The 22,396-nt window shown below is 28.5% G+C and overlaps 1 protein-coding gene across 2 annotated transcripts; it reads right to left on the bottom strand.

Moving 5' to 3' along the window:
- Positions 1-4,527: 4,527 nt before the first annotated feature.
- Positions 4,528-22,024, bottom strand: LOC142330001 (uncharacterized). 2 transcript variants are annotated; one of them, XM_075375004.1, is made up of 6 exons: positions 21,499-22,023; positions 16,631-16,791; positions 11,307-11,578; positions 8,547-8,739; positions 6,171-6,300; positions 4,528-4,950 (listed from the first exon to the last, which is right to left on the bottom strand). In XM_075375004.1, exons 1-5 carry the CDS (start codon positions 21,747-21,749, stop codon positions 6,185-6,187), a joined length of 993 nt encoding a protein of 330 aa, XP_075231119.1. In that variant the 5' UTR covers positions 21,750-22,023; the 3' UTR covers positions 4,528-4,950; positions 6,171-6,184. The 2 variants fall into 2 exon arrangements, with proteins under 2 accessions (XP_075231119.1, XP_075231118.1); XM_075375003.1 differs by having other exon boundaries at positions 4,528-6,300; positions 21,499-22,024.
- Positions 22,025-22,396: the final 372 nt, after the last annotated feature.

Below are 22,396 nucleotides of genomic sequence, written 5' to 3'. Positions count from 1 at the left end.
AAAAACAATTTGTTTATGACGTAAATCAAATGCGTACACTATTTACGCGCTTAAAATCAAAATTATTCATGTGTTGTCCAATGTTTATCTATTAAGAAATAAGAACAATGTAAAAACAAATAGCAATAATTATACAATATTAATAAAGTTTAACTTAATTGGATAATTTGTATTATAATTATTGAGGCATTACATTTATTTTTGGTTAATATTAAAAATTGCACATTTTGAAAAACAAACTTAAATAATTTTCCAATGAAAGGCAAAAAAATTTCACAAATACCATTAATATTCAAATAAAAATACCATTTAATCATTTGTTCACTTCCCTACATAATAAAATTCTATTTTCATTTTATAATGAAATCTATCACAGTTATTTTATTTATTTCTAATTCTTTTTGCGGCTTAAGCAGGACTATAACAATCACAGTAAAATATCACCAAAACCAAATTATGTTTATTAACAACAAAAAAAAACCTCTTGGTAAGGCTTTATCACACTTACAAAATAGATCGGTACCTCATCATGAAAAAAGCAACTTTAAGTTTCTAAAACAAATAAATTTAAAACTAGTAACGGTTTGTTTATATTTAATAATGCATTAATAAAATACTTAATATATTTTTTTCTCCTAAAAAATTAAACCTAACATTCAAACAGAACTAGACAACAGTCATATTAATCTTACATCCAAGAATAAACAACATAGGTATACCTTCTCAAAAATACTGTTTGGTAACAGTCGCCTATTAAGCAATTTTTTTTTTATATATATAAAATTAATCATTCATAGTTTATTGATTTTTATTAAGTTTTCTACCCCCCCCCAAACTTTCTTAAATAGATTTTTGTCAGCTAAATGTTTAATTATGTAACTAAATGCTTTAAATAGAACACAGATAAATGTTTGGCAAAGGCATCTCTCACAATGTAATACCATAAATAAAATTATGGTAAAACACTATCAGGACAGAATTGCTCAGAAAACATATCTGATTTTAAAAATAAAATTGCGTATGTAATTGTATAAAATATTTCAAAACCTAAAATTAAAAGTATATAAATGTTATATTATTTATTAGCCTGAACATTAACATAACTTTTAAAACAATTAATTAGAATATTTTAATAAATTATTGTATTTTAAACTATCAATGTTTATAAAATAAGGTTAGGTTAGTTTATATAAATTTTTTATTAAACATCCAACTTTTCAAACATTAAACCAAAGAATATACTTTTTTTACAACTGCGTTTGTGATTTTAACTGTGATTTTTTTTTTTTTTTTACTAACTTTTGGTGTAATTCTGTATACAAATTTTACCAAATTAATATCAATACAAACACAGGTAATTTGGTAGTTTACTGTCCCAAATATATTTAAGTTTAGTTCATCAAAATACCCTAAATTAGACATTTTTAATATCTTTGTTATACAGCTGGTATGAAGGTTTAATGTAATTTGAATAACAGTTAAAGAACTTTACTGGGAACAGTTAAGAATTTTTTGTTATAAATTTGGCTGCCCATCAAAGTTCATAAAAAAGTCAATCCAGAAATGGATTTATTAAAAAAATTATTGCATTCTGATACTACAATTTATATTTTCATAAATAAAAATATACCAGGTGTCAGAAAAAATAACATGGACCTGATCTGGGCTGTGCCTCGTAACATTGTTGGGAAATACAGTAATCTCCAATGTGCAATATTCGTTATAAGCAGTAGATACTTTGGCTGAATTATTTTATCAGCTCATTGTTTTTTACATCATTACTGATATTTTTAATTTAATAAACTGCACTTTCTATCAAATTTAAGTTCTAAAAAAAATAAAAAATAATTTTGTCATAACTAAGTAATTTTGTTCATTTAGCAGCTGTCATTTCAGTGTAGAGATCTGTTTTCAGTGCAATATATAAAAGTGCACAAAACAGTAGTATTTTGATTAACAACATATTGGTGCTCCTGACTGGATAGGTAAGTTCAATGTGTAATGAAAATCACTCGTGCTGCTCTACTAAAATGAAATTGCTTGGAAACTCTTTAGGGTATTTAATCACAGTACATTTGATATGCTTCATGCAGAAACTAAATTTGAAAAAAAAATTATGACAAAAAACAAATATACTCTTTGACCAAATTGTGAAGTAGTTTTTTTAAACTACATTAAGAATTAAAAAAGGATTACCAACACTATTCTATTGAGGTAGAATCCATGTTAACAGTTCAAAAAATACAAGGACTAGAGAAAGTTGAAGTTTGTGAAAATTGTTTAAAAAAAAAATGTCACCTAATTTATCATGGTAATTAATGAAATTACTGAGGCAATATAATACTCTCAAAAGGTTCACTTTAAAATGCTGTAGACAACAAATTTTTATAATTTAACAATTGGCATATTCATAAAGGTTCCTAAATCTAAACCTCTATAAATAGCATTTATAAATATTAATTTTAAGTAAGTTAATATACAGATTTAAAAAGAAAAACTAAACATAGAAAAACATATAATTTATTCAACTCTAATAATTTTGTTTTTTTTGTTCTATGCATTTTTCAGTATAGTTCAAATTTCAATAATTTTTAGGTTTATCTGTCATTAATTTGCTCAAAATAAGATCAATGATTAACTAAACTATACAATTTTAAATAAACTATACAATAATTTTTTTCTTGACCTATAAAACACAATATTAAGTTTAATTTTAGCGTTTTCCGTTAACTAAGCTCCTTAAGTTGAACATTTAATCCAGTTAAGGATACAATCCACAGAAAACATTTAAAAAAAAATAAATTGAAGCTCATAAAATGAGCAGCAACTGGGTTTTGAATGAGAGATCTGTACTCGCTCTTAGGTGAAATGAGTGTTTTTTTGGCAGATAAACAGAAATTGTATCAATAACTATAAACAATGACGGGTTTGAAACTTCACAGCTGGTTATAATTAATTATACTAGAATTAAGTTGCGCTCAATTTCAATAGCCTTCTTATTACATAATCAATTATGAAATGATGCCCAAATATGATTTACCTGATTATTTTATTAAATTAATCTTATAACAAATTCTCATAATATATAACATTTTATTTTTAATCAAATTTTCAATACATTTTGTATTTATGAAAAATTATATATTTACATAGAGAGATAATTTATATATACATATATATTGTCCTACGAAGAAACTTTCTGGACATGTTCTACTGCTGAAAATAATGCAAAAAATTCATATAAACATAGGTATGGAAATTCTTTATTTTCAACCTTCGGCTACTGAAAGTTTTTACCCGATTTCAGCTCTTCTAATAAACAGAAGCACTACTGTAATTTTTGGGACACAAATTAAGGAGTAAAGTTGGTGGTTTCTTATGTAATTTGAGCTGGGAAATAGGACAAAAAAGGTCCCAGAACTGTAACTATAGTAGTCTTTAAGACATCCGAAGTAAAACACAAGATTTGGTGTCAAAAAACAAGATTTTTTTAGGTTTGTGGTGCAATAGCTTTGTTAAATGACTAATAAATGGAAAATTTAGTAATAAAACTTGAAGAGAATTTAATTCTCCGAAAATAATGTAAATACAGCCAATACAAACTTTTAAAAATCGGTTTATTAATAAAATAAAAAAAAAAAAAAACCAGAAGAAAAGTAGACAGAAAATCATATTATTCTTTCTGTACCTAATAAATATTCCTTTTAAAAACAAAAACTCTGATTACTGAAAATAATTTTAAAAGAAATACAAAATTGTTAAAACAATATTTCAGCTGTATATATTAACTAATTTTACAGTTAAAATTAATTATGTAAAAAACTAAATTGAAATGTATGTTACTTTACAAATATTTAAAAAAAAATTATTGTATAGGTTGGTAATACAAACAGCTGGTCAACAATGAAAACTGTGTACTTTGTTTGAATCTGTCATCATAAATTATCATGCAGATAAAGGAAGTGTAGTGTTGTTATCATATCATAGTGTAAAAATGCTGTTTCAATTTTCTAACAAGGAATATGCCAGATAAAATTTTTGCTTATGGATTTTGTAACGAATTTTGTAGCAGCTCGATGTGAATATCAGGAGAGATCACCTGGAAAGTGAATTCCAAATATGAAGACCTTTTACTTCGGTGTATCAGCATTTACGAATGAAAGTGTCATTTCCTGTGTCATGCTTACGGAGGGGATGAGTGGTTTTTCATTTTCTTCTTCACTCTGCTGAATATTATTGCATAAAGGCCTGTCAATTGCTCTAACATGCAAAGAAATTTCAGCTCTACATATTATATTTTCATTCTATTCAATACATAGAATTATAAATTCCTTCAGGAAACAATGAATTATAAACATTTTCTCAAGTCAGTAGAGAAATTGAAATCACATTATATTTGGACATATAGTCTTTTGTCATAACACCAATATTCCAGGTCTATGAGAGGGAATAGACGGCTTCATCAATCAGATAAAGTCAATTAAAACTAGTAGTTGATAAAATATAGAAATAATAGGATTAAAATAATTCAAACAAATAACTATTTATTGTATAACACAAATAAAAAAGTTACTTTAAAAAAGAATATAACTAATTACAAATAATCATAGAAATAAAATAATAAAAAATACACAAATCAATAATAATTAAACAATAATTATAATGAACAATATCCTCCAAAAAATGATCTTGATTGATAACAGTCATCAGTTATTTAATTGAGGCACACCTAGTCAAGTTATTTTAATACAAATATATAATCACAGTTTGTCAGAAATGGAAGAATATAAATCTTTATTGCCACTTAAGTGAGAGAAATAACTAGTAAGAGGAGCTGAGCAAGTAAGGCAAGAGTTCTTATTACAAAATTGTTTTATTGATAATTAATCATGGTTATGTATAATCTTTGTAAATTTAAGCGTAATATTCTGGGTTACATCCACAGATAACCTATAAGTATAGAAAATTCAGAAAAAATTAACATTTTTATGATCAAACACAATTATAGTATTTATGCAAAACTTAAATTTAAACTTAAAGTTCACAATTTCCTGTATTTATTTACATCAGAAAATCATACTTATGAAAACCAAACATCAAAAACACTTTACCTTCTGAAAATCATGAATATAATAATACTTGCCACAGAGAGGTACCTCTCTTTATGCCAAAAAATTATGAAAAAATGCCTTGTTAAGTAAGAACATTCAATTACCAAAAGCTTCCTAATCTAATTAAAAGAATGAACTGCTGGATAAAATTAAACAAGTTATAACAACACAGAGTAATGTAGTACATACTCGACAACCATCCATTTTTGTTCAGTAGTGATTAACACAAGGTACAGTAATTGTTGGTTTAACAATTGCTATACGTACAACTAGATCCAGCATGTAACCTGTTTATGGTTGGTATGCTGTGACAGTGCCATGAGATATTAGCAATGAAGATTTGGAGATAATGTGCACAATGATGGAGGAAAAATTATTACAACAAATGATGCATGTTTTTAACAAATGATGCAAAGACATGCTTTAAGATTTCAGAGCTTTTAAATAAATTTACTCAAATTACACATTTTTTGGAGATCAAAACTTTTGATACTCAATGCTCATGAAACATGTAGTTATTTTGTGTGATCCAAGATTACATAGGTGGCACTAAGGTTGTAATCAAATAGTCTAAATGGGAGATCTTTTACTATTCCCCTGCATCCCAGATCTTTAAACAACATACTATTATTTTTTTACCAAAATGATCACACTAATTATTCAAAGCTTTCAAATTAATGAGAAATCTGTGGATGGGAAGGTTAATAACTGGTAAAGTAGTTTGACAGGAGTTCTTAAATGAGGATGTGAAAAGGCGTCACAATAATAAGCAACTCAAGGAGGGTAAGGATGATATGTGAAAGGATGATAGATAAAAATATGGAGGTAATATCTGATTGCAGTCAGCTCTTTTCCTTAATTTTTTTTACGAGTCCATCAGAAATCAATTTTAGAACAGCAATCATACTTTAAATAATAAATATTTGCCCTAAAGCAATGTATAATTGAATACGGAAATGCAGTGGATAATTATCATATAATTATGAAGAGTTGCAAAATCAAGAATCAATTCATTATTATAAACAAAATAATATTGAAATAAAAAATAAAATTAATCACCTATGCTAATAACATTAAAAATCAAAATTATCAGTTATTGAAGGTTCATTATAAATACTAATATTTGTTGCTATCCACTGTGTAATAAACTTCTTAGGTGCTGGCACAGCAGTAAAAGATATTTTATCACCTGTAAAACAAAATAACTGATTAGCAACAGATATTATCTTATTCATTAAAATATCCCAATTTTAATTTAAGATTATCCCGTTATCTTTAAAATCACTATTCCTGGTGGATTAAGCATTCTCATTAAGCACTAAAATCTACTAATTTTTACATACTGCATTAACTTGAGTGATTCACACAATTTTTTGACCAGTTTTTTATCTAAAAGTAGATGTGTGATTTATATGAGGAAGGTAGTTCATGAAGGTTTAAAATTAAACTAAAATATGATAATCGGTGAGAAAAAAATATTTATTTGACAGAATATTTTTAAAAAATATTGTTTAAAAATCCAAGTGCATGAATTACACAATGGCATGAGTTATATGAGTAAACAGAGTGTATATTTATACAAAAAAGATGATTGTAGAAAAATTATTTAAATATGATGAAAATGTTTTACTAATGCAAAATTGCTTTCATCTGCACACAGGTAAATTTTACCAGTAACCAGTATTAGCAAAGATAATTATGAAGGCTAACACATAGCTAAAACATTTTCATACATGGTTTTTGTGATTAAAATTTAAAAAATAATAAACTTGTACAATTTTTCATCAGCGATTACCAAACAAAAATACCTCTAGAATATAATAACCATATTACATTGCAATGGATAACTTCAGTGATCCCTCGCTTAGCAAATGTTTGAGTGCTAAGTGAATCCATTCCAGGTATAACACATATAAAACAAGGAAGAGAAATATTTATAATTAGCCACTAGAGCCTGTAAATGCAACATTTTTCACAAACTTAGAAAAAGCAAAAATATAATCCATGCAAAGAATTATACTTTTGTATTTAGGGGTATCAATTATGTGGATCTTAAAGCCTCAATAAAACATACAAAGTAGACATCATCTACTTTGTAAAACATCAACTTTGTAAAAACATCTTTCTGATGTTTTTAACCCTTAATCACTAACATCATAAGTTAAGAGTATCAAAATTGTTTATTTTTAAATCTTTATTAATTTATTGGTAATTTACCTTGATAGCTTAAATTAATAAATACACTTTTTTTAAATCTGAATTCTTACTTCAAGTGTACATAAACTGATTAAACACATACACATACAGGCTACATGCTTAATGTATATACAAATGATTGTTTAGCTTAAGTATATTCTGAACTACTTATTTACTTGATAAGATCGGTCAGTACTGATCAGACATTATGTCAATCAGTAGACTGCTGCATAAGCACTACGTAGATGGACAACTCGATCAGAAGAAATTCTGACCGTGGGAAAAACTAAGACCAAGCCAAACAAGGAAGATGTTTTATAAAAAATATTTGGTTAACAAAAAAAAAAAAATAGAGAAAGTTTAAATAGAGAGATGTTTTAGAAAATATTGTTCAAAGGATTTGAAGAAGGAATATAGGCAAAGGTATTGTGAACAAAAAAAGGAGGACAACACAAGATTGAAACAAATGGAGATGCAATCAATACTACAAAACTTGTGAAAATTAAACAAATAAAAATTCTAGGTACTTATGTATTAACGCCACCGCAGCATAAGTTGCGCTAATGCGCCAATAAAGAGCAATCTACCCTTACGTAAAAATAGTTAATAGTAAATAATACATAAACATGAAAATATAATCTAACCAAACTTAACCTATGCTCGCTTCACTCACTAACCTTGACTAATCAACAGTAATGTTTTGATTATTTAAGTAATAAATAATTAATTAGGTTAGTTAGGTTCAGCTCTTGATGATTGCAGTTGTGTTTTTCTTGTTCCGAGTATTCGTGGTTATTATTGAAATTTTGTTAATAGTTCCATTTCTTTTTCGTTTTGTTGTTTAGTGATGTTTTTAGTAGTTTTAAATGTTTGATGTTTTAAATATTACCCTGAAATTAAAACCGTGCCGATGGTAGCACAATTTATTCTGACAGTTGGAAAGGTTACCAAACAAATAGAATAGAAATAGAAGGATTCCTACGTGCTAAGGTTAATCATAAATACAATTTTATTGCTCCTGATATAGGAGTTTCGGCCCGTTTTCCACCGAAATCAGATTGACTACTTTGTTTTTAAATAAAGCTGCAGCTGCAGTGGCATTAATACGCAAGTACCAAATTTTATAATGCCAAATGAACCCTCGTCTCTTACAAAATATTAAATGTGAATTGCATCTCAACAATTCTAAATCCTAAATTTTTTATAAGTATATCACATAGTGATAATTTATATTATTACCTTCTTTAAAGATTTTAGTTAAATCATGCCGAGACAGGCTCATTTTGAAAAGGAAGCACATGCTACGATGGAACAATATGCTGTGCCAACTATTAGGTTGTATTGCACCTAATGCTAATCCGTATTCTGGATTCAGAATATGTAAAATTTGTCCGATTCCACGAATAAATGTTGATCTAGGATTCAATGAAACCTGCAACAAAAGTTTATTTAAAATTCCTGAAAATTTTTTTTTATAAAAACAATTAAATGATTCATCCTTTAAAAGTAAACATAAAATAATAATAATAAAGTATACAATACATTTTATAAGATTTAACAAAGCATATCTTAAAAAAATCATAACTTATAAAATGAATAACTAGCAATCAGTTTTAGATAACCATTACTAAAAGACATTTGTTCTTCTAATTTTTAATCATATTATTTTTAATATTAAATAAAAACATGAATTATTATTCTACCAATGTAATGTATTATAAATGTACTTCAACAAAAGTATTAAAAAAATTAGACATCATATAGTGTAAATTTTTATTAATAATATAATGTATTATAAACATGCTTCAACAAAAGTATAAAAAAAGACGACATTAAGATTTTATATATAATTCATCCAAACATGATGTATGTGATATTTATTGAAAAAATAACTTAATTTGTTTTCCTCTCATGCTTGTAAAAATATTTTGAGACATGTAATGTAGGATCTAATGTACAATCCCCCATCACCTCCATGTATCCATGACGATAAGTTTTTGTGTAGCGTTCAAGTAGGCATTTGATATCTTCAGTGATTTTTCCAATGAGTGACTTACATGAATAAACAGAAATTTTGTAGTTTAGCTAGACAAAAAACTTTTACCAAAACCCACAAAATGACTCAAAAGGCTTATGGGTAAGATTCTCCCAACTGTAAAAATGCTATATGTGGTTCAAGCATTATAAAAATAGTAGAGAACCTACTGAAGAAGATGGTTATCCAGAGAGGCCATTGATATCAATGATATAAACAGACAAATTTATTGCTTTGACTAAGTGAATAACTTGAGGTCAAATTGACATTTAACAATTCATGAGATAGAAAAAGAAACTGGGAATTTTTGGGTTCATTTCATGAAATCCTAACAAAATTTGGGAAACATCTTGTTTGCCACAGAGTTCATTTCAAAACTCTTCACAAAGAGCAGAAAGGCAATGTGTAGCAACTGTCAGGAATTTTGAGTTGTACAAATGACGATGAAACCTTCTTGTTGATGATAACTGGTTATGACAAATGGGTGTATTGTATGATGTGGAAACAAACTCACAACCATATCAGTGGGTTGCAAAATTGTTACAGAGACCAAAACATCATTCATGTCAACAGACTTTTTTGACATGAAAAGTATTGTTCAGAGTTTCTACCGGCAGGGAGCATACAGTCGTCAGCTGCCACTGTTCATCAGATGTTTCCACAAAAATATGAGGAAGAAGAAAATTGAAATTTGGGGTGACATCTGTAGTTCCTTCATCATGACATGCTAAAACTTTTAAGCAAAAAAATTTACTCAGTGCCATCATTCACCACCATACTTGCCCAACAAAGCGTCTGCTGACCTTAATTCCAAAATTAAATATGTTATTAAAAGGGCAGAGTTTTGAAACAGCAGAGTCCATAAAAGAACATTTTCAAAACGCTCTAAAGCTATTTCAAAACATGCATTCCCTAGCTGTTTTTTCAAATGGAAGGGACATTGGGAAAGGTTTGCACAATGGAGAGGAAAGTAAAATTGGAAAAAGATAAATTTTTATAATGCTTAAATATAAAATTTTTTCTGGATAAAGTTAGGTTATTTTTTGAACAGAACTCTAAAAAAAAACTATGTTCAACCATTAATTCAAGATTAGTTTCATACAGCCAAGTGTGTACAGCAAATGCTTTTTGCTGGGAAAAAACCACTTATAAGATAAAAAAAGTGCTATAATATTTGCAGAGGCATTACTTAATGAAATTTGTGAAGTTAAAAAATGCAGCAAAACTATAATTAGTACAGTGTAAAATATTACACAGATCCTTCTTCAAAACATCAAGATGTTTTTGGAAGAGAGTACATGATAAAAAAATGTAGCATGTAAAAAATAAATTATGTAAAAGCCAAGGTTATTTAAATCTTCAAATATATATATATATATATATATATATTATTTTTTGTTACCTATTACTGGATATTATTTTCTTCAAATAATTAAGTCAGATTATATTTATATTAACAAAGCTGTGGGAAATCTTATTTATTTTCAATGTATTGTATAAAAAAAAAAATAAATAAATCCTAATGGTCCCTTGTCCAGTGTTGATCGATGTTTTTTATATGCTAGGTAAGTAATTCAGACTGATAAAATTATTTCATATTTTAGGTGAACAATGTGTACCAATTATGATAAGTATACAAATTCATACTGCAGCTAGGAGATAAGAGATAGGATTCATATTATCATTTCAGTAACTAGTTTGTTGGCTTGATACATATTATGATTCTAATTCACTTTTTTTTTTGCTCATACATGTTCTAAACAAAAATAATTTTAAACGATATATAATTTTATTTGTAGAAAAAACATCAGATAAAGAAAGAGATGGCAATTAGCATCAAATATGTTAATAAGCAAGTAAATGCACCTGAGCAAATCTTATCAGACTTTATTATTTAATAAAAACATAATATAAAGAATAAATGAGACACAACAATAATAATAACAGCAAAAACAAAAACAAACCATTTTAATTTGTGATAACAAATCGTTTGATTTAAACTTTTCTATGCTAGTACCAATAACATCATACTCTACATATGGTTTTTTTGGTCCACACCAAACTAATGTAGCAAACCATCTGCAATTATAATCATTTTCATTTTCATTACATGGTACAGCATCAAACATTAACTTCGAACCTTCTTCTAGCTCAGGATAATCCTTCAAACTGCGACTAGCTCTATTACCATACAGGAATAATTTGCTAGCTAAGAATAATACTTTTTCATTGGCACCTAACAAAAAAGAAAAAGAAGTCACATTAAATTTATAAATTAATAACTAATGAATAGTTATAAAGAAAATGAGTGTAAAAAAACAGAAGATTATGGTACCCAGTATATTTTTTATGGTACCAAGATTGCAATCTGAACTTTTTCAACAGATTACATACAAACTGTGTTGAAATATGCCACATAGTAATCATCAATAAAATTTTATTTAAGAGTTACATGTGTGTCCTCTGCATAAAATGTTTTAAGATATTTAAATTTCTATAAATAATATATTCTACTTTCCTGTCTAGATATCATTATAGCAAAGCTGTAGCTCTAGAAGGGGAAGTAGTATTGTAATCAGTGCAATTTGGACATATGCGGTTTTCACCACATCTTGACCTTTTGACTCCTAAGGAACCCAAAAAACCTGATGGAAATTTTCTGAATGTTAATGTTCGTATGTACATGTGTTCAGTGTTGGCCTCTAAATCACCTTATACATTTAGAACTACTGAACCGATTTTGACTAAACCTAGTCAGATTACTTCTATACATGGGGCGCACTGATGCCATTAAATTTTCAACTTAAAAGGTTAAGGGTGAGGCTATAGAGCAAGGTCAGTCACACTCAGTTTCTCGAGATTTCACCTAATTATGGTCATATTTTTCTTAGGCATATTTGTTAACAATTAAAAAATATTATTTGCACAAAACATTTTTGCAAAATCACAACCCCACCCCAAAAAATGCTGTTGTAAATGTGGTGTCACAGGTGAGTGGTAGAATTAAATAAATAAATAATATTTAAAGTGTAAAAAAGTAACTCAGTCAAGCTGGGTCTCAACTTGATTGCCCAGTTGACTCTGTACCTGGTGCATTCAGCCTTGTGACCATACCAGTCTACCGACCATATAAGTGAGAGTTGTTCTATTTAAGTTGTGAAATTAGATTAGTTTAGTTAATGCCAGCCATCACCGCTAGTACTGCCACACCTGCACGAATTAAATACGGTATGCAAGTGCACTTTAGTTAGAATTATTGAATTAATCAAAACAAAAAAATATTATATTTAAATAAAATTTAAAATATTTTAAATTAAGTTTTGTGTGTGTATGTGCGCGTGCATGTGTTAGGGGGCATAATTCTTCGGTGTACAAGACCTTTACTTGCAAAAAGAATAGTATTAATAAGCCTTTTGCATAATGATACTCAATTTTGTGATAAAGTGTCCTAACTCGGTTGTAAGTTTCTCAAATATTATATCATGATTAATTATGTCTTCTAGATTGTGGATAGTTCTGCCACTTGGGAAATTTTTATCTTCTCCTCAAAATTCTTTATTGAATTAATGGTGTTATTAAAATTTGATGTAGTGGAATGCACAACGTGAGACTGCTTTCTGATTGTAAAAGCCAAAATATATTCAGATTTGTCAAATACTTTTAATTTGTAATGAATCAATTTTGTATCTTTCTATTACACCAAATAACTCTTTAGTCAATACACCAACTCCATAAAACAATCCAAACTCATGTTTTTAGTTATTTGTGTACCCTAAAAATTTGTGAAAATGGTCACTATCATTCTTGATGTTTTTAATTTTGAAATTTAATTGATCCAATTTAGCCTTGTGCTGCAAAATATAATTTTTTAGTCAAGCAAAATCTGTAAAATAAATTCTTGTTTGAAGACTCTTTGCAAGCTAATTAGTTTTTTGATCTTGGACATCATCAACATTCAGACATGCTACAATGTCTTGACAACTGCTATAAAATTGAATCTCTCCATATGGCAGAAAGAATATAACAGATGATTTTTTTAATGGCTGTTATTGTGAAATCTTTGTTTATCACTGAAACGAAAGGTAGAATTGCCATCAAAATAAACTCCAATTTTTGGAATGTTTATGTCAAAATTGAGAATACAACGTACCAAATCACTAAATTGTTTAAAGTTAACCTCAAAGTGGGAATCAAAGTTCAATTTTATAAAAAATATTTTTTTAAAGCTGTCTTGATTATAATAAAAACGTTAAAAAATACAAACTTTTTTAAGCAATCTATATTAGTTTAGTTAGTGCCAACCACACCAATTAAATACATATGCACGCGTGCTTCAGTTAAAATCATTCAATTAACTAAATGAAAAAATATTCTATTTAAATAAAATGATAAATATTTTAAATTAAGTTGTTTGTCTAAGTCGGACATCAGAAACAACCCACAATTGTAAGACTTTCCTGGAACACAGCTTTAATCATGTGACAGCAAAGTCTTACAACTGTGTTGTCAGACTTTTTTTAAGGTGATCAGTAAATTTCTTTATCTATGATTATAATATTGATTATTACAGAGCTTAAAGTGAATAAATAATCATTTTTATTTACTAAATTATATCCTAATAAACCACAAGTAATACAACCAAATTCTTATAATTATTACTTTATTTTAATAAAAAAAATATATTATTGCTTGATCAGAAACAATACAAATAAATAAATAAATTTTTTAGTCTTTTGAACACATGATTCACACCTGTAAGAGCGAAAAGTAGTAAGATTATAATGCTATCGACTCCCCACTTCTGCCTCCTAATACTTAGTCGCTCCACTTGTTGGGTTTTAATTGAAGTACATTTTTATTTAACAAAATTAAGATGTAATGTAGCCTTAAAAAAATAAAGCAGCATATATTTTTGAAGTTTTTTCCTTTAAAGTAGTCGCAAAACAGGAATATTTTTTTCTCTGTATAATATAAATTGCTAGTCATTAGTATATTAATACAAAATACCTTAGTATATGTTGTAAAACTACATCAATAATTAAAACTACATCAAGAACTGTTAACACTGTCAGTGAACGTTGACTGAAATAGTCCCAGAAACCTGAATGTTACTGAGATATTCAAAGTAAATTTTATTAAATTGATTATTTTTTAAGGGAATAAACACTAACTTAACTCCACAATTTTGAAATGACAAAAAAAAATTTTAATGTGTAGTTCACAAAGTTATTTTACTGGAAAATTATGAAGTGTTAAAGAAAGTTTAGAAAACTTAATCATAAATAGCATAATTTTTTGTAAGAGATATCATATAAAACTGCCTGATGTAATAAATGGCCTTCCAAATATAAAATTCTAATATCAAAAATATTACAAAATGAATATATTATACAAAAAAGAATATAGGGGTTTTAATTTATTGTAATATCTCTTGGGTGAGCTATGTACAGTGTTGAATTAAGGCTAGAATCAAAGAGCAAAAAGAACAGTTTTAGTTGCACACACAGCTGTAGACGGATTCCATATCTTTCTGCTTGATAACTTTGATAACACCATAGCAAAGATGGTGACTACTAAACAGAAAGTTTTCCAGTTAGCTAAATGTGAATCTGTAATTACAGTTCAATGTGCATTCCATAGAAAGTTTAATTGTGTTCTGCCAAGTGACATTTGTCAATAGCATAATCAGTTTGAAATCACCGGATATCTGCGTAAAAAGAAAGAGTATGGGACGATCAAGGATGTCTGAAGAAAATGATGAACTCATCAGGCAGTCTTTCCTTCATACTCCTAAAAAATCAGTTACGAATACTAGTCATAAACTAGCAATGTCAGTGAAAACAGTGTGAAATATTTCAAGGAAATTCTTACATTTGGGTCCATACAGTTTACAGCTGTTACAGACTTTGAAGCCTGTCAACTATGCTGTGTGCCAACTTTGCAGTTGAAATGTTGCAGTGTGAAGTGTGACTTCATCATATTGAATTTAATGACAACATTTCACCTTGGTTGAAAAGCTAACATACATAACACCATATCTGAGAGGGTCAGAAAATTTCCATTAACTCTTTTAATGTGAAACTCCCCATAAATTAAATGTTTCCTTTGCAGTATTCTGATGGCAAGTTTATGTGCTGTTCTTTTACGCTGAAGTAAACTTAAGAGAAGTTGCTTATTTGGTATTCGGATATGCTGAGTGCATGTCTCTTTCCTCAACTGAAAGTTTTATCGTAAAATTTTATTTGGAAACAGTTGGTGTACCTTCTCACTGGCATAACTCTGAATGGAATCAGTTGAATGACATTTTCCCCAACTGCTGGATTGGTTGGCATGGACCTAATGATATGAGCTTATTTGTAGTGCCCTCTAAGATCACTGATCTGACCCCATGTGATTTTTAAAGGATATTATGTATGTGCAATTTCCTACTGACCCAACTGATTTCAGGCACGAGACTGAGGCAGCTAGTGCTTCCGTAACTCCAGACATGCTGGTTAAAATAGGGGGCAAAACAAGTGGATGAGTGCCACTTGACAAAAAATTCTCTTTTCTTCTTTAAGAATTTTCTTTTTTTTGTACATCTTGTATAATACTGTAAACACAACAGAATCACATGTACTAATTACAATTACTTGAGTTCGAAACTAATAATGCCATTGTTTTTCCTCAAAAAATTCATTTATTTGAATTTCAATCTGGTCAATTTAATTAAATAACATATTGCAAGCCATATTTAAAACTGCAGCGATTAAAGCTTTTATTGTCAGGTTTGGAACTAGAAAAACCAAAAGTAATTTTAAATCTATGATTGCTTGGATTTATCAGCCACATAGCTTAAATACTATGTTGTATTTTATAAGTAATAAAAAAAAAATTAAGTAGTCAGATTCACACTCATTTTTGTATCTCTCTAATTTCTTCCTGTAAGGAGCCTTCCTTTAAGGAGATATATACATGATATATCTCCATATAACTTAAATATTTATCTTGTATTTTTCTATCTCACGTTTGTACTTTCTTAATGTAACAAGCCATGATAAATTATATATACCTCCCTATCATCAATTTGCATCATTCCTAATTAAATGGCTGATAATGATAGAGATGAATGATACTGGGCAAAACATGAGATGACTAAACATGAAATGTTAAGTATGACCATACTAAACCCGACTGTTCTCATAAATAGTGTGAAAATTTTTAATCGTGTAAGTTAAACAGGAGAGGATTTAAATTCTCATTTTATTTAAATTATAAAAATATATTCACCAAGTATAAAATTTGTTACCATCTATCGCAAAAGACAGAATTCCTTGCCGTTTAGCTACTTCAGTAATGGTTCCAACCATATTACACTTTCCTTCAAATCCAAAACCAGTAAAACCTAACTCTGGGTAACTAATTTTATTCACACTACAATGCCAAGCTATTGTAACAAACCAGCCACATCTGAAAAATTGTTATATGGTAAGATATGCTATAAAATCAATTTTATTATACAAGTTCATTTAAACATAACTCTTTTTTTAAAAAAGCTTGTTTCCTGAATAGTGTTAGAAATTTAAAAAGAAAATAATTTAATTAAATATTATAAATTATATAACATATTTCAGATTCTTATAACATATACTCATATCTAAAATTTACATAAACCAATTACAGATTAAAAACTACATCATTAACAAGCTGACATCTAATATAGAATATTAATATACATACTTCTACATTTGTCATCTTAGAAGCAGCAGCAGCAACTGTTGGAATTAGTTACATAATTTTTTAATAATTATCAATTTGACATAATTAATGATACGTTAACTAAAAAGTGCTTAGAAGTTTTTCTTAACTTAAGAAGATTTCTACCGCTACATTTTCATCAAGCTTTTTATGCCATTTTTGATTACTGCACATCCTTTTTTTATTAGCCTACTTTAAAAAGATATTTTTCATATTGCAATATTTTAACTTTTATTGATTGAAGTGATTTAATATTTACACAGAACCATGAGGTACTGAATCTATATGAAATATCACAGAGGATTTTACTGCCCTTGGAAGTGTAAGATATTTAGAAAAATATTTCAATAATGTTATATTTCAGTTTTTGTTTTTTGTAGAAGCTGAAAATATTAATTATCTGCAACCTCTTTCATCATATTGGAAGTATTTTACTTGTCACTGAACAAGGACAATTTTCAATTAACGTGTGAAGTGTACCACTTGATGGTATGAAAATATGAACAATAGGAAAAAAATAGAAGTCAGTCTTCGAAATGTGGTGTTTCAGGATATTGAAAACTATTTTTGGTACTTATGTATTAACGCCACCGCAGCTACAGCTTTATTTAAAAACGAATAGTCAAATCGGATTTCGGTGGAAAATGAATAGTCTCTTTATTAATTTTAATAAATGGTTATTTATATTTATTTATTTTATAAATATAATTTAACCAAACTTAACCTACGCTCGCTAACCTTGACTAATTAACAGGAGTGTTTTAATTATTTAAATAATAAATAATTGCAATAATTACTGAATTTATTAAATAAATACTCAAAAAATTACGGAGTTAATTAGTCAAGGTTAGCGAGCAAAGCGAGCGTAGGTTAAGTTTGGTTAAATTATATTTATAAAATAAATAAATATAAATAACCATTTATTAAAATTAATAAAGAGACTATTCATTTTCTACTGAAATTCGATTGACTACTGTTTTTAAACAAAGCTGTAGCTGTGGTGGCGTTAATACGCAAGTACCCTATTTTTTTTTTCTTTTAGAGGGTGAAAAACGCTTTCGAATTATAGCCCAGAATAAAATATTTAATAAACAAAGGACTAAAACTACGTTAAAAATTTAAAAAAACTTACAACTGATATCACAGATAAAATATCTTAAAAGACATTTAAAATTAATGTCATGAATGTAAACATAAAATAAAAAACAATCATAAAAATAAAAAGTTAACTAAAAATAAATAGAATTTAACAAAGTCTGCAAGGAGTGTAAAGGGCCTTTGGATAACAGAAATATTAAAAAACATAAAAACCATAATTAAGTTAAAAACTAAAATTTACAACTAAGAACAAATAAAATAACGGTAAAATTTTAAAATTAGTATTACTAAAAATTAACAATTAATATCACAGTAAAATTCTTAACAATAATACTTATTTAAAAGAAAACATAAATAAAAACAAAAAAATATACAACTTTCAACAAACATAAATAAAATTTAAGAAATTCCAAGAGGGGTGTAAAGGGTACCTTCTTGAATAACAGAATAAAAAAATAGCATAAAACTCATAGCAGTTAAAAGAAAAAACAACAACATTAAAATAACTCTTTAAACACCACAACAAATTATAAACATAATAACATTACATTTTGTGTAGAATAACACCTAGAAAATACAACTCCTGGTCAAACACTTTCTTATCACTGCCCAGAATTTGACGAATGTTTCTGTGCAATTTTGATTTATAACACAAGGCCACATAACATATGCAGTCCACAAAAATGTGGCACACAGTTAAGCAGTAGTCGCATCTTACGCATAGTGGTGTTTTCTGTTGACATCAGGTACCCATGAATTGCTCTTTTATGTCCTATCTGCAATTAGCAGAGGACCACTTCCTCTTGATAGATTTTTCTGTATGACGGGTCCCATGGAAACACATTATTTTTAATGTGACAAAGTTTATTATCTAACGCAGCAGTCCAGTCACCTTGTCACTTTACTCGAATAGTGTTGCTTTATACAATTAATAAGGTCGGATGTAGTGACATGAGTGGCAAAAGACGATTGACTACATGCGTCTTTAGCAGCAGAATCTACATGATCGTTACCTGGAATTACCAGGTGGCTAGGTTTCCAGCAGAAACTCACTTGTGTGTTGTGATGGTTACATTCAGAGGCTGCATTATAGATTTCGGTGACGATAGGATTTCTAGAATATAAATTTTCTAAAGCTTGGAGACAACTACAAAAGTTGCTACAAATAATATGACTATTTAATAATATTAATAATACGGTTCTTAAATGATATTCAAAGCCTTATTTATTGTGTATAGTTCAGCAGTAAAGGTACTTGTAATACCAGGTAGACCAAACATGTGGGAACAACAAATGCACATCAATGGTATCATTCTCTTTCATTCCATCTGTGTATTCTACTGCGTCTGGGTTTATCTCAGAAAGAATAAGGTGAAACATTTGCTGAAAGACAATAGGTGGTGTTGATTCTTTATTGTATATCGTTACGTCAAAGATAAAATTTATAAGGTTGATTCTCCACAGAAGATGTAAATAGGGATACATTGAAAACTAGGTGTATCATTTAAAAGGTGCAGTAAACATTAGGTACAAACACCTATAGGTGTACTGCAATGCGCATGGTCCTCATACCTTTGGAAATAAGGATTCACAAGGACTACATCAAAAGCTGGGTGATTTGGTTGTCCCTTAAAACGGGCAACAAAAGATGTAAAAAGCTGATCCCATCTATCCCAAGTGATGACTCACTGCAGTCAACAAGTATGCTTACAACAGGCCTTGATCTAAAGGCACCTGTAGCAAGCTGAAGGAAAGCATGATGTACAGCATCCATCATTTTAAACACAATATGACACGCTGAAGAGTAGGCAACAGAATCATAATCTACACGGGAACAAACTATGGAATAATATGTAACATACATGACTGATCAGCTTCCCTATTGGTGTTGCTAAGGACTTGCAGCATATCTAAAATTTTAAACATTTTGTTTTTAATTCTTTGATGAGTTTGATCCAAGTAAGGCGGCTATCAAAAAATAAACCTAAAAACTTTACATCACCATACTTAGCAATTATTTCTGTTGAGAAAGACTTGCGGAATAAAAGGGTCCCTAGGTGAGAAAAACTATAAATTTTGTTTTCTCGGGTGAAACTGGTAACCTTGTATCAAGCTTCAAAGTGAGATACAGTATTCTGTAGTAGTCTCTCTTCTGTGGCTATTGAATGGGACATAATATATATAGCAAAATCATCAAAAAATAAAGAACATGAAACAGGTGATTGCACACATTTAATGATACTGTTGATGGCTATAGCAAACAAGGTGGCATTTATTACATTACCTTGAGGCATTCCGTTCTCCAGGTGATACTACTCTATAAAGAATCTCAAACACAAACACAGAAAGTTCAGTCATTTAAGAAACCCCTAATGTATGATTATATTATACATTATAATATTATTGTTGTATTTTAATGTAATATCTTAAAACAAATAGATGAGACATCCAAATTTAGTTAATTATATCACAGAGGAATGTAGAAGGTAAGAACTACAGACAATGATTGGAATATATGAACACTGACGATGTAGGTTGTAATAAGTTGGGGACAAAAGACCAGCACAAAACAAAAGGAATTTGAAAAAGCATCTAACTAGAATTTACAAAATTTATATTGCCATGAGCTTTTACAAAAATATTGTCCACTGTGAATTAAATGTTAAACATTGCTCAAAAGCAGACTTTGTGAAATTTAAAAATATTGAAGCACTAGCTTTACATATTGAGGAATTGTTGAATCCTCTATAAATTAGGATTTGCAAGAGCTGACAAAACGTATATAAGAACTCTAATTAAATAAAGATATAGCTACCATTAAAGTGCCATTGCATATTTACATATTTATCAGATCCTAACCAAGAACTAAATGTACATTTACCAATAGTAAATGTACATTTAGAGAGAGAGAGAGAGAGAGAGAGAGAGAGAGAGAGAGAGAGAGAGAGAGAGAGAGAGAGAGAGAGAGTATAAGATTTATGACTCTAAAAAGGAATGGCAATTAAAATACCTAGAGGGAATACAACAGATACCTAAAAGAAAAATCACCTTAATAAAATTTTCTTCCAGTAGGCTTTACTTTTAAGCTTTTCTATCATAAATATATATAAAAATAACTGACAAACTACAGAAAGCAGCCAATTTTAATTTATATGATTTTTAATAAGTACATGATTAAATTAATATCAATGTTACCCAGATTGTAACAGTGACATTAAATAACTTGCTGTACTTTATTTTATTGTAAAACTGGATACAAAAATATGAAAAGCTGATAAAAAAACCATTATTTTGTAAAAATAAAATACCCTGTACAGTTACCTGTCTGGGCCAGTTTCATCAAAGGTATGGCAAGTAAATGTCAGTAAACTACCTACATGTAAATAATCTGCAATGTTGCCTTCCACAGGCAAATCTAAACCATTAAATTTGAGTTTTTCATACATTAATAGTGCTCTTTCGTCCTTTCCATTATGTTTAAATGTAAGAATTGCTTTATGCTTTGTAACAATAGAAGCTACTTTTCCGTTTACGTCATTAATATAAGATTTCAAAGATGAGCTTTTAGGCATTTTTTGGAATACAAGCAGAAAACCAAAGACACCAATACAATATTATTTACAATTCGTAAAATAAAAAAATCACAGATATCAGAAAATTAGTGTTGACAAACTAATAAACGCTAATCTACAGTTAATGTCCAAACGGTTTAACATAAATACAACTAACTCAACAATGCAGCTTGTTTACTTCATCTTACAACGTAAATATTAACCATAACCTTAGTCTTTCAAAAACCACAGTGTAACCAATACATGAGATGTAATTAGCCATGAAGGCATCCCGCAAAGTTAGCTATGAATATATTAAGTCAACTAAATAATATGAAAAATTACAGCTAAGTAAATTTATCAATAATTATGTTATATTTAATGAACTGAAGGTCAAATTGCCGAATAACTTCGCAATATTTTGGTAGTAAACTTTTTTAAGTATAGTAAATCTATCAAATAAGAACAAAATGTAAGACGTAGGTTACAACGTCATATATCCTAATTTTTTATTAACAAATTAAACTGAAACAAGCCAGTTTTTTAAGTTTCAATTTTATTTTATATCTCGTCGTCATACTTGATCGAAAAGAACCATTATCATTGTAGAAATAGAAGCTCCTAATCGATTTCTCAGTTCCCGAATTTCACATCGAATGCTGCGATCT

Source organism: Lycorma delicatula, chromosome 9 (assembly GCF_047948215.1).
Source record: "Lycorma delicatula isolate Av1 chromosome 9, ASM4794821v1, whole genome shotgun sequence".
NCBI lineage: Eukaryota > Metazoa > Arthropoda > Insecta > Hemiptera > Fulgoridae > Lycorma > Lycorma delicatula.
This window is presented reverse-complemented; position numbering and strand designations above follow the sequence as displayed.